The following is a 13892-nucleotide window of genomic DNA, read 5'->3' as shown; positions in this document are numbered from 1 at the left end:
AAGGCGTCGGGAACTCACCCCTGATGGACTGCATTTTCCAGTTTCAGTGGCCAGACAGGAGAAGTGTGGGATTTCTATGCATGAAAGGATGACAAGCAATCCAAATGTTGGGTAAATCCAAATTGTAGCCCCCCCCGCCGTCCACCCCCGCGTCTCATGTGTTGAAGACAAATCCAGCAGCTTAAGGTGAGTCCAAACAGTTCTGTCCTGTCGCATCAGATAGATGCTGCCAGAGAGAGTGACCATGACTTTTAAGGGGGACCCTTTGGTAGGTGGAGCCAGGAGGGCCATTCCCAGGCTTTGAAGTGACACAATGATGAGTCAGAGCCCCGCTGTGATTGGAGGGGTGCTGGAAATCAAAGAGACTTAACAGAGCCCTGATACCGTCCCCACAGGAAGGGGGAAGGAGGAAATGCGCCTTTATTAACTGCTAAGAGACTTTAAAACAAATATGAACGGACTTTCCTGCTGCAGATCGGGCTCTGGCAGCGGCTCCAGAAACCGGCAGCTCCAGAAACCGGCGTAAATATCATTGACACACACATAACCGATGGCAGAAATGCCACTTGGTGTGTTTGTGTGACGCGGTAAACACTCAGCGCGAGTCATTTGACGCAATTAAGAGAAATGGAGTAGAAAGGGTGGTCAAGTATAATGTGTTGCTGTTCTCTCAAAAAGAACGAGATCCTTAGGAGCACAAAAGTAATACACATAGTGAGATGGGGAACGTGCTTGTGAAAGTGGGTAAAACGTCACATTACATAACAATCCCCTTTTACACTTCTTTTCTCTACCAAATTACAGAGTGGGTGGGGAAACTCTGTGTGAACCCATAATGGTGTGGTGATACCATGCACTGTTCCTGCAGGTAAGTCGTACCTGAGGCCATCCTCAGGTTGGACCGCGGGAAAGTAGTGGGGGGGACGATGCTGGCGGTTGTGTATTGGGTGGTCTAGACAGGCCCATGCCTCTGACAGATAATCTCATTAAGATGGTTTCCCCTTGAAGAAGCCAGTTTCTGCATGAGGAGAAAGCCCAGTGTATGGGTGGGCAATCAGCAGCCAGTTAGCACCACAGGCTCAAAGCCAGGCATGAATTATGGGCTCCTGCAGGGGTAGGAGAGCAAACGCCGGCTCTCCTACTTGTTATCCACTTCCAGGTAAAATACACAGGTGTCGCAGTTCTTTGTACCGCAACACATTACAGGCGTTAGCATAGAAGGGGGTGGAGAAAAAAATGTCAGTCTCCTTTCTCGTTTCCTGTGGCGTGGATTGAATTCATCTCCTCTCAGGCTAAGAAACGCAAACCGTATTTTTTTCCTCTTTGGGTTCTCGTGTCTGCGTTGCATACAATGGCCTTTGTAAGCACAGCTTTTTACAGCCCGGCGTCTTACGGCCCTATTACTGTAAGAATAACTAAGATGCTTGAAAGCAATATGCAGACATGCAGTTGGAGAGACAGCTTGCAAAATACTGGAACGTTTGTGCATTTTGTCATGCTAATCACAAACTGTTTTGTATTTTATTAGGACTTTATGTTAATAGTTTAACACTGTGTAGTGAAGTGTAAGAATACACCTCTTTCTTCCTTGTGCTATAGTTTCCTTCCTTCTCCGGTCCACACTTGCATTTGAACCACAACAGCGTTCTCTTCAACCGAATCGAGACCGAAGTTTTTAGGCGGACGAGAGTTTGATTATGTATTCCCATCTCCCCAAAAAGAAAACAAAAAAGTGTGAATGTAAAAAGCCTACGTGGCTTTTTACATTCACATTTTTGGGTTTACATGGTGTGACAGCCCTGGGCCTTGTAGGCTGGTCTTGTTGTCCCTCTTTGTGCTCCTCCCATTTGCAGGTGTGCCTGATCGGGTGATTGGAGTGCAGGATACTTAAAGCTGGCTGTCTCCGTCTTTCAGCGGCGCTGGGTGGCTCGTAGCTGGTCGTTGGTCACTGGTCGTTGGTGGTTTGTCGCCTGTGGCCCTCAGCGTCCATTCTGCAGAGGCAATGGTAGTTGCCAGGCCCCAGCTCCCCGTCTTTTGCACTTTTGAGTTTCTTTTGTTTTGATAGTTGTTTTTTGTTAATAAACATTTACTTTATTTCACTTTAACCATGGTATGGTTTCATGTTTTTGTTACGACCCTGAGCCAGTCGTAACAAATGGGGGCTCGTCCAAAGCAAGAATTCCTACAGTTTGTAAACTTGATGGTTTGAATGCTTGATGTTCTGTCATTCATCTTTTTTCGTGTTTGTAGGAGTGAGCACTGACGTCACCATTTGGGTGTGACACGTTTTTTTTTGGCCGGCTTGTTTTTGGCAGCTGTGGCGTATTTGGTAGGTTGGTTCAATATGCAGGTGAGTGAAATGTTTTTTGAGCTTGTGCATCAGTGTTGGTTCTATTTTAGTGACTGTGTCTCCTGCTAGGCTAAGAGGTGCTGTCGCTTTAGACTTCACCTGTTTATTTTGATAGTGTCGTGGGGGTTTGCGGTTAGCGTTCACTGTGCGAGCAGTGATCTCGGGGGCAGTCCGTAAGATTAATTTCTTACTGGTTTGGTGCTTAATAAACCCGCCGCCGATCCACGTGAAGAGCCAGGAATCAGTTTATCAGGTGAGTCTTGGCAGGCAGGTAAAGTATAGTGGGGACATGGTTACTTTGGACCAATTGTGCCCTTGTTTCAATTTGTTTTCACTTCACGCTGTAGTTGGCGCTTAGCTGGCGTTTTTTCTTTCTGTGACGTGATTAATTTTCGTCCTGAAAATGGAGTTTGACCTGGAAAGTTTTGTAGCTGATCCCTCTTTGGAGAAGTTTAATAGTACTACTAAAAACGATCTCATAGCCATTGCTGCTCATTTTAACATACCTGTGGTTAAACAAGAGAAAAAGGGGGTTATTAAAGGACGTTTATACGCCGCATTGGTTGAGCAAGAGGTTTTGCCACCTCCCGCACCAAACACACAGGGTGAAGTTGGGCCGTTTTACCCTGAAGTGCGTAAAATGGAATTGGAATTGGAGATGCGTCGTTTGGAGCTGCAACATCAAGTTGAAATGCGCAAACTGGAATTGGAGGCAGTTGCGAAACGCGACTCAGCGCGCGGTTCTGCTGATCAGGACAGTGGTCTTGCAGGGGCCCAGTTTGACATTAATAAATGCATTCGTTTGATTCCACCGTTTTCAGAGTCGGATGTGGACAAGTATTTTGTCTTGTTTGAGCGTGTGGCTAAGACACTCAAGTGGCCTAGGGATGTTTGGCCGTTGCTTTTGCAGTGCGTATTTACGGGTAAAGCACAGGAAGCCTATGCCTCGATGTCACCTGGTGACAGTTTAAATTATGATAAAGTGAAGAGTGCAGTGGAAAAGGCTTACGAACTTGTACCCGAGGCATATAGACAAAAATTTCGCCGCTTTAAAAAATCCGACAATCAGAGTTACACGGAATTTGGGCGTGTAAAAACCGCTTTGTTTGATCGGTGGTGCGCTGCACAGGAGGTAAAAAACTTTGATCAGCTCCGCGATCTACTTTTGCTGGAGGAGTTTAAAAACGGGTTGCCGGGAAACATGGCAACTTACATCAATGAGCAGAAAGCTAAGACCGTGTCTGAAGCTGCAGTGTTGGCAGACGAATACGTTCTGATGCATAAGGATTTTTCAGATCAGGTTGGTTTCAGACAATCTTTTGGGCGAAGCGAGTACCGCATTGATCGGGTTGATGTCGCTGAGCTAAATGAGGCCAGACGATTTAAAAGTCCGGTTGTTCGGGATGATCGGGTTTGTCATTATTGTCACAAACGCGGACACATTAAGGCGGATTGTTATCAGCTTAAAGCTGAAATGCAAAGGTTTGAGACTGCTCCTAAAGGTGTTGGTTTGGCTGCACCGGTGCAGAATCATCTAAAGGACGCGAAGAACGTTCAGCGTTCTGAAGTAGGCGTCTCCTATCTGCCGTTTATTCGTGATGGGTATGTGTCACTGCCAAACAGCACGGAGAAGGTTCCAGTTAAGATCCTTAGGGATACTGGCGCGTTTGACTCTTTCATTAGAGCTGATGTTTTGCCGTTCTCGGTTGAATCTGAGACAGGTGCCTGTGTTCCGATGCGAGGAATGGGATTAAACGTCTTGTTTGTTCCACTACATAAAGTATATCTCGACTGTGAACTATTTACGGGTGACGCACAGTTGGCTGTGCGCCCTGCTTTGCCGATTGACGGAGTCTCTGTGATTTTAGGTAACGGTTTAGCTGGGACACATTTGTGGGCGGAGATTGTGCAGTTGGATGGACTTGTTAAGTCGGAGCCGATTAAACGAGTCATTTCTCAGACTGACGAGAATAACAGGGAATTCCCGGATGTTTTTACCGCATGCGCAGTTACTCGAGCCATGATGCGTGCTCAGAGTGGGAAAGAGGAAAAATGTGTGAAAAAAATGACTCTTCCATTGTCCAGTTTTCCCATGTCTCTGTCTCGCAGCGAGTTCGTGGCGGAGCAGCAAGCTGATGCTTCTCTTAAGAATCTCTTCGATCAGGTGCGCCCGCTGAGTGAAATCACGGATGGTGCATGTGGCTACTTTCTGCAGGACTCGTTGTTGGTGAGGAAATGGTTACCCCATGCTGACATTGTCGGTGAGCCAGTATTTCAAATAGTGGTTCCCACTAAACTCCGCTCCGCAGTGTTCAAAGTTGCTCATGACGAGTCGGGCCATTCTGGTGTACGTAAAACGTATGACCGGGTGCTCAGACATTTTTACTGGCCGCGTCTTAAAAAGGACGTATCGTCTTACATTAAGATGTGTCATGTCTGTCAGCTCATTGCTAAACCCAATCAGACTTTGAAACCGTTCCCATTACGCCCAATTGTTGCCGCATCTGAGCCGTTTGAGCACTTAATAATTGATTGCGTTGGCCCGTTACCTCGCTCAAAGGCTGGGTCATTATATCTGCTCACTGTCATATGTCAAACTACACGTTATCCAGCAGCCTATCCATTACGGTCAATAACTGCTAGGTCAGTTGTACGTGCGCTCACTCAGTTTTTTTCGGTGTTTGGCATTCCTAAAGTCATACAATCTGACCAAGGAACGAATTTTTCATCACATTTGTTCAGTCAGGTTTTGAAGCAGTTACGGATCCGACACAGTAAAGCAACAGCGTATCATCCAGAGAGTCAGGGGGCGTTAGAGCGCTTCCACCAGTCTCTGAAGTCTCTCCTGCGAGCTTACTGTACAGAACTGGCGGGCGACTGGGAGGAAGGTTTGCCGTGGCTGATGCTGGCCGCCAGGGAGGTAACCCAGGAAAGCACCGGGTTTAGCCCAAACGAACTGGTTTTTACGCACAACGTTAAGGGTCCGTTGGCTGTGGTAGCGCACGGGCTTAAAGAATCCGTTCCACCGACAAACTTGTTGGATTATGTAAATGGTTTCAGAAGACGCTTGTATCTGGCGCGGGATCTTGCTAAAGAGAGGCTGACTGAAGCGCAGAGGAAAATGAAAAGTCTGTTTGATCGCCGTGCTGAGGTTCGCTCATTTCTGCCTGGTGATCAAGTGTTAGCTTTGTGTCCAGTCATGACTTCTCCTTTTCAGGCTAAATTTTCTGGTCCATATACGGTCCTGGAGAGGGTTTCCGACCAGAACTATTTAATATCAATGCCAGAGCGGAGAAAGAAAAACCAGTTGTGTCATGTTAACACGTTAAAAGCATATTATGCTCATGACGTTTTATTTCAGCCTCATGGTGTTACCCCGGTGTGTACCGTAAACAGCCTTGATGGAGGCAGCGAGACCTTCAGCACCACGGATAGCGCAGTATCACCTGTGAGGAATGACGGCGGTACAGATGAGTTGGACAGCGTTCTGATTCATGGGCGTCTTAACATGGATATTCAATACATTAAAGGGAAAAACAATGTAAAAGCCGATGCGTTATCTCGCGCTCTAGTTTAGTAGTTTGTTTTGTGCTCTTTTCTCTTTATTTCCTTTTCTTGTCCTTAAAAGAGCTTCTGCGTGCACCAGTTGCTGGTTTGGAAAGTGGAGTAGGGAGAAGAAAACCTGGGCATTACATATCTACTTTGCTAAGTACGACTGGTGAAAATGGTGGCTGTGTTTGTTTACGCACGGTGAGTTAGGCAGGAGCAGGGTTCCTTGTAGGAACCTGCTTTTTATGGGTGGGGGTGTGACGGCCCTGGGCCTTGTAGGCTGGTCTTGTTGTCCCTCTTTGTGCTCCTCCCATTTGCAGGTGTGCCTGATCGGGTGATTGGAGTGCAGGATACTTAAAGCTGGCTGTCTCCGTCTTTCAGCGGCGCTGGGTGGCTCGTAGCTGGTCGTTGGTCACTGGTCGTTGGTGGTTTGTCGCCTGTGGCCCTCAGCGTCCATTCTGCAGAGGCAATGGTAGTTGCCAGGCCCCAGCTCCCCGTCTTTTGCACTTTTGAGTTTCTTTTGTTTTGATAGTTGTTTTTTGTTAATAAACATTTACTTTATTTCACTTTAACCATGGTATGGTTTCATGTTTTTGTTACGACCCTGAGCCAGTCGTAACACATGGGTAAACCCAAATGAATCTGTAATTTATGCGAAACGTACATGGTGTTCACTGAGAACTCCATATTATTTATTTGTATTTTATTTATTAATTTTTTTTCATATGGACCTATTTGTGTCTTTAATAAAGTTGATGATGATGACGATTACAAAAGCACACCACACTTTTCAGATGTATATATAAAAAAAATGTAGGTTTGATAACCATATCTACTTCAGTTATCCGCCATCTTCGCCTCTCACATAAAATCCCATAAAAAGTTGATTGCTGTAGCGTAATAAAAAAAAAAGAAGAAAAAAAGTAGGGGTTGAGTACATCTGCAATGCACTGGAAGAGTCCACAAAAAAGTGCAAGACGCTCCGTCCTTCCCCACCACCGCCTCCACCCACTGCGAATATATTGACGAGCTCTGAGCAGAGATCAATGTGAAATAAAATGGCGAGCATTCAGGTTGTAAAGATGCACTTTAAGATGTGATGCAGTCATTTAATCGCGCTGATGTCTCCCAGCGCTCCTCAGTTCACTGAAACTCAGCAGCATCGGCCTTGAGGACGCATTTTCTGATTTTGAGAGCAGCGTGTGTGTGTGTGTGTGTGTGTGAGAGAGACCCAGTTGCTGTCCGGGAGTTATTAATCACAGGTCTCCTCAGCTCTCCTCTGACTGCCTCAGGGGTCGGAGAGGTCACGAGGGGCATCTGAGCGGCTCGTACGTGCGAGGCGAAGGAGGAGGGAAGGACGGTGCGTTTGGAAATTAGAGAGAGATCTGATCTCTTTGAGTCACAGTGTCGGGGCCCAGAGGTGTACGTTTCAGCGGCAGCAGTGTCAGCCTTGTTACACACAGGTGTCTAAAGGTGACAGGTGTGGCCGCTACAAGGCCAGAGGACTGAAGAGCAATGGCAGAGGGGGAAGGCTTGCATCACATCCAGCCTGCAGGGACGTTTGGACGGCGCAACAAATCAGTGTGGCTGTCTGCAGAAGCCCAGCGCTCTGCAAAAACACATCTGACCAAGTGTTTCTGGTTTCTAGTGCAAATATCTTGGTACACTTGAATTAAGACAGAACTAACTTGTAAGTAACTTTCTTTTTTTTTAGCAAGATAAAGGCACATATTTTAGGTAAATAATTCCTTAATGTTGATTAAAGCACGTGGAACTAGAACTTTTTCATCAGTATTAATTAATTATTGACCTAAAACGAGTTACTCCACGGCGCTTGTGCTACCGTTTCCTGCTGACATTAAAGGTTTTTTGTAAAAAAATTTTTGTCAAAAATGGCAAATTTTGTTGATCATGACTGATTTGTAAAAGCAATAGAAGAGTAAAAGATCTAAGGGGACAAATACATTTTTATAGTTGTTGCTTTTATGTTAAGCTCCGGTTCCCTGCAGAATTATTCATTCCTCTAGATAGTTTTCACTTTGTGTGATAACTGCATATAGTTGTGTATTTTATGCAACAGAAACTAGTGAATAGCTGAAAAGTAGAAGAGATTTTACTTGGGTTTTCAACATTTTGTAAAACCACTTTGTGCTTATTTGCAGTGTACATCTGCCTGTTTGCATGTGTCGATATTTGCACTAGAAACCAGAGCAAAAATACTTGGAAAGATTTAGTGTTGCAGCAGAGTAGAGACTGCAACAGCTTCACTGAAAGCCCAAAGAAAACTGCAGTTTATCTAAAGCTAGTCTCTTCCTCCTCTTATATCTGAATCCTTCCCTGGGTAAATTCTAGTTCTCTTCTTTTTCTTCTTTTTTCTCTTTTAGCAGTCGGCCTTCGGCCATTTGCCCAGGCTGCACGGAGCTCTCTGTGCGCTCTTCCAGTTAACAGCTGCCAATATACAGCCAGGGCCCGGGGATCAGACGGCTCTGCAGCGGGCCCATAAAGGGCCCCTGGAGTGAACTGACGAGAAATCTCACACCTTTCGCTCACATCAGCCACGCAGCGACGGCCTTTTGATGCAAAACCAGACGATTTGTTTTCTTACTGTAGAGAAAGTGGAGCCACGGATGGAAACATTACACTTTTTTATTTAATCTTTTTTTTCACTCGGTTGTTCTTATTCAATCATAAAATGACGTCACACCTTTAATGCTTCAAAACAAAAGTGTCCAATTTGCGATAACCTGCATTAATCTCTTACATAAGTGAGGAAGAATAACTGAGTCACATTTGGAACGGGCCGTTTAAGGTGAAGATGCCACGACCTCTTGATTGGAGGTATGGACTTTGACTAAGCCACTCCAGCATTTCAGAAGTCAACTTGCTGATGTTCTTTGGATCAATAGCTGTGGATATTTGACTTATGTTGGAAAAAAAATAATAATTGTGGTGCCTCAATTCAGTGGCGGTTTCTGATATGGGCAAAATGGGCAGCTGCCCAGGGCGTCATCTTATAGATCCATTTTAGTTTTTTTTAAATTTGGCATGTTTCTGTTAAGCAAATTTAGTTTAGTAATTTCAATTTGAACAATTTTAAGGTGAATGGAAGCACAACTGTTTTTTTTTTTAGCATAATCCAAAAGCCCTTGATCAAAATGCTACAAATAAAGCCTTGAAAACAGCTGATAGATGTTAATGACTTTATTTCTCATCTATTCTTTAATTTTAATCAGAGCGTGATGATTCTTCATGTTGTCATTTGGGTTTTATTTATGCAATTCCATAAATAGGAAGCAAATGGGCAACCTTTCGACCCCAAAAAATATCTATATATTCAGCTTGATATAATAATTTGCTTCCTTAATGAATTAAATAATCTGAAATAATTTTTGCATTTATTTTTGTCCAATTTAAAAACAATTTTTTGTAGTGATCTGAAACATTTAAGTGTGACGAAAACAATAACTCTGTAAGGGAGCCAATACTTCTTCTAAAAATAGCTTTTTATATGCTGACATAACGTGGAGCAGCACACCAAGAGGAGCAGATTCCCAACAGGAAGACAAGAACTACTGCGTCCGTTTTAACACCAAGAATAAAAATCTGCGTTTTCAACTCCTCATCCGTCAGAACCAGGATCTGAAAAGTGCGCAGCAGGGGCCGGGCAAGCAGGCTCACATTTGGTCCTCCGCGTAGGAAAACAAACCTCACATCTAGTTTTCCTGGCAAAGGGAGCAAATGACAACTTCACAACACTTCATAAGAAACTCCTGGAAGTTGCTAATGAAGACTAATGACTTCCCTCGCGTCAGACGGTTCACACCACGGTGTATGGGCCCTTTGAGCAGCGGGGAGGTCCGCCAGCTGCTCAACATGGAGGCTCCCCCCAAAGAACATCACATTTAATGTTGTTTGATAAGTATTTTAAATGATCGGAACTCTGCTTTTATTTATTTAAAAAATATATGCCTTTTAAAATGTGGAGCAGCAACTAGTGGAGCTCCTTAATAAGGCTCACTGTCCAGGGTGGCATCTCACCAGGGGCAATGAAAAAAATAAGTTGCCACCTTAATGAGTTTGCTATTGCTTATTTTCATGTCACTCTGTGTTTTGAAACAAATTTTACTTTTATAATGGTATTAAAAGTGTTATATAGTTTCAATAGACTTACATGAATTTTTTGTTTTAAATATCTAAAAAAAAATTTTTTTTAAATCTATGAAATACACATGGCATTCAGACGAATTGGTTTAATGTTTTGTTTTCACAGCGTTTTCCAAAACACCAAGTTGGGTGCCCAAGTGGAAGATCGCCCAGGGTGGCAAACATGGTAGAACCGCCACTGACCGCAAAGCTTTCCAAAAGCCGAGCTGAGAGTTTTTATTTGGACTGAAGATGCAGGGCTTCATCTCTAGACTTTAGCAAAATAAATAAAACTAATCTGGTCGAGTGTCATGCATTAACAGGTAAACCACAGAAAATTGTCTCTAAAGATAATGGGTTATTGCTCCACTGGCAGATTATTTCACTTTTAACTAATACTTTTTCCATCAATTTTAAAAATTGAGTTTAAGCCAGGGTCTATAGCTTGCTGAAAAGTTACTTGTAAGTTTTTGACTTATTTCAAGCGTACTCAAATATTCTGCACTAGAAACTACCCCAAAAATACTTAGCAAGATTTTGTCTTTTTCAGTTTATGAATCTACAAGTTTCACTTTATGAACTTTAGAAATGTCTCCAGTTGCGTCTGGATGAAGAAAACAAAGTGGTTTGATTTGGTTGAAAGACTCAAACAACAAACTTTTTTCAAATATATATATATATTTGGTTTGACATCAATAATGCATTCAAACATGTTCTCAGGACTTTAACCCACTTCACATTCATTCCCTCAAAGCCCGTCACAACAACCCCAAGAACAAACAAATATAACAAAGCAGGGTGGGAACAGTTAATCTATTTGTGCCCTTTTCCTTTAAAAATGACCACACGCGGCTTTCAAGAAACATTAGTCTCTTTTTTTTATAGAAAACTATCTGTAAAAAACATTCGGTGCGTCTTCCTCTGAGTTTAGGCAAAGAAAAGTGACAAACTGTCCGCAAGTGAGTTCAGTGGAAAGGCATCAAGATTGGAGAGTCGTCCTCGTCGTCGTGGTGCGTATCGCTTCCTCTGACGTCGGGTAGAGTTTACGGCACCTTCCTCCGTCCAGCTCAATCCAACAAACATTCAAAATATTCCTTTTTTTCTTTTCTTGTTTTGTACAAAAGCTAATTCCTCTCGTTATTCGGATCAGTGCTGGTGGCAGGACGTCATCCTGGCAAGAAGTGTTTTCGTAGCTACAAATGCACACGAAAGAGACAGAATAATAACACGAAAAACACAAATTTAAGTGCCAACTGAGAAGCGTCCCAAGTGTTCAGTGTAAACATTTTCAGTCTGCTACAGGTTATGAGGCTTCGTGGATCGTTTGGCTCCACGGACGGAGCCGGAGCGTGACCAACCAACCGGCCGGCCGCCCGTCCCCGACCCGTCCTCCCTCCCGGTTTCACCCAATGCATCGTGTAGCAACGCAACGGCGCTGTCGAGACCAGAATGTCACGGCGGAGTAAACGGTGACAGGAAAGTGCTCAAGACGAGCGATTAGCTGCAGCTTGGAGAGGGGAAAAAATAATAATAAAAAAATATGCACACGACGTAGTAAAGATGCATAAAAATGTTGCTGGTGGCCGTTAAAGGCGAACTTTTTTTTTTTTTTTGCCGGGTCGGATGTAAAGCAAGAGAGCTGAAGAAGCTTGACGTGTGATATTCATTAGTTTCAGGCATGCTGCGGGACGAAAGCCTTCAAAGTCCGTCATGCGCCGACACACTCCTTGCAACCGTAGCAACCACGCAGCGGCTTAGAATACTGCATTTCATCCGTTTGAAGAGGAGATTTTTTTCTCTCCCCTGTATGGCACGTGAGGGAACCAAAGCATCAACACAGAAAGCTGCTCAGGAATCAATTATTATTATTATTTTTTGTTTAAAAATTGAAATTTAATCTCGAGTTTCAGGCTCAGATGTCCATGTAGTCGTCTTCCTCGTCCGACTCGCTCTCCAGAGACGACTCCTGGCTGGACGTCTCCTGCACCTCCAGCACCGGCTGGGTCAGCGTGTCCTTTTTCACCGTGGCAGCGGACTGGGATGACAGGATGACGTTCTGTACGAGGGACAGACAGCAGAGGGCGCCGTTCAGCAGAGCTGCGTGCAGACGGACAGGGAGGCCGGCGCCAGGAGCAGCTTACCTTCAGCCGCTGCTTGGTTTCCTCTGAGATGCTGCCTTTAGGGGAGAGCAGCGTGGGGGTGGGGGGTGTTACCGTGATTTCTGGGGGGAACTTGGTGACGGTGGAAGGGATGAAGAGCTTTGGCATGTTCGCCGGGACACGGGAGCGGATCCGGCTGGGGTCTGGAAGCTTGGACTGCTCACTGCTGGCGTACTGCGTCTGGTCTGAGAGGGAGAGAGAGAGAGAGAGGCAGAGGTAGGGAGCCATCTTTTATTTCTACAGAAACGCACACTTCTTGTGTACCTGGGATAAAGATGACTTTTCTACTGTCATGTTCAAAAAGGCATCACAACATGTGAAAATATTGTCGCTAAGCTAATCGCTGCACATCTGAAAAGCTGGCGACACACATTGCCTGCGTTTCCATTGGCCATATGACGGAGCAGTTTGACATTTCAAAAATACATCTGGTTAATGGAAAAGCATCAATCTTGGAAAAAACAAACAAACAACCAAAACACATGTTTTTTAATAAAACATTTTGGTGTTAGGATGAGGTGGCTTTTAGTGTATGTCACACCAGTCACATGATCAACAACCGGATCTTACCACTGACGGAAAACACGAAGAAGACGACACAGGAAGTACACGTTTTTTGATGACTTATCGCATAAACAAGCTTTTTAATTGCGATTCTTAATCATCTTCTTCTTGTTTTTTTGGACATTAGCAGAATGTTGACAAATTTTTGCACACATTTGTAATGAAACCGCAGCTGGTCTTAGTTTCACCCAAGCTCTTAAGATGGGTGCAGTTATCTCACCGCATACTTTTTCCTTCCACTTAACCTTCCATTACCGTTATTAGACGCAGCACTGTGAACAACCAGCTACTTTAGTGATGCCTTGAAATGACTTAATGTTAAACCTGTTTCTATTGATCTCATGAAATTATTAGCTTGTCATTTGCCATGATTACTAAAACCAACAGGCATAAAAGGTCGACATATGTTTCGTACTGAATCAATACGACTTTCACTTTTTGCGTTGAATTACTGAAATATATAAACTTTTTGATGGTTTTCTAAGGAACTGAGATGAATGCGTGTGGTTTAAAGGCTCTGACCTGAACAAGGTTGCGTGGTGCTACATGTTGCCGCTTCCTCCTGAAACCAGGCCGCTGAAGGTTCCTGGCCCTGGGAGACGGAGGCCAGTTTCATCTGCTGACAGAGGTGGGACTCCTGCTGGCGGTACAGTAGCCCCTCTGTGGGCTCCTCCCGCTCCTCTGAGGGGTCAAACAACATGGCGCACATTTACTCACAGACATACGACAACGCAACGCTTCAGAGACGACAGAATTCATTAAATATGGGTAAATGTGTTCAAATTTGTTTTCATTGTGTAGTAAAACCACATAGAAAATGTATTTAGTCATTCCTCAGACTTGTGTTGCAGCACATATTAATTTAGTAGTTAGTTTTAAATCAGAGGGCGGGACTAACACTGATATTCACCATCTCATTGGTCTGCAGCCGAGTTGCTGTGCAGGTGAACCAATAAGATGCCAGATCCATTTGACGACTCAGACAATTCAAATAGGAAGCAAAATAATAAACAACTATAACAATAAACACAACTGTATTATTTTCATAAAGTTACAACATAATTAAATATATAACTATTATTTTACCATTTAACGAATTCAAGTAAAATTATTATATGCCCCATTGT

The 13892-nt window shown here is 44.0% G+C and overlaps 1 protein-coding gene across 4 annotated transcripts in view; it reads right to left on the bottom strand.

The window, feature by feature from the left end:
• Positions 1–11083: 11083 nt before the first annotated feature.
• cabin1 (calcineurin binding protein 1) overlaps positions 11084–13892 on the bottom strand; it is a 51690-nt gene continuing 48881 nt past the window's right edge. For all 4 annotated transcript variants that reach the window (XM_017306768.2, XM_017306769.2, XM_017306770.2 and 1 more), the window contains 3 exons: positions 13288–13446; positions 12184–12386; positions 11084–12098 (listed from right to left, as the gene is read on the bottom strand). In XM_017306768.2, coding sequence (XP_017162257.2) covers positions 11955–12098; positions 12184–12386; positions 13288–13446 — 506 coding nt within the window. In that variant the 3' untranslated portion in view covers positions 11084–11954. The remainder of the gene's footprint in view (positions 12099–12183; positions 12387–13287; positions 13447–13892) is intronic.

Source organism: Poecilia reticulata, chromosome 9 (genome assembly GCF_904066995.2).
Source record: "Poecilia reticulata chromosome 9, P_reticulata-male-v2, whole genome shotgun sequence".
Taxonomy (NCBI): Eukaryota; Metazoa; Chordata; class Actinopteri; order Cyprinodontiformes; family Poeciliidae; genus Poecilia; species Poecilia reticulata.
The sequence above is the reverse complement of the archived record's forward strand: the minus strand, read 5'-3'. Positions and strand labels throughout refer to the sequence as shown.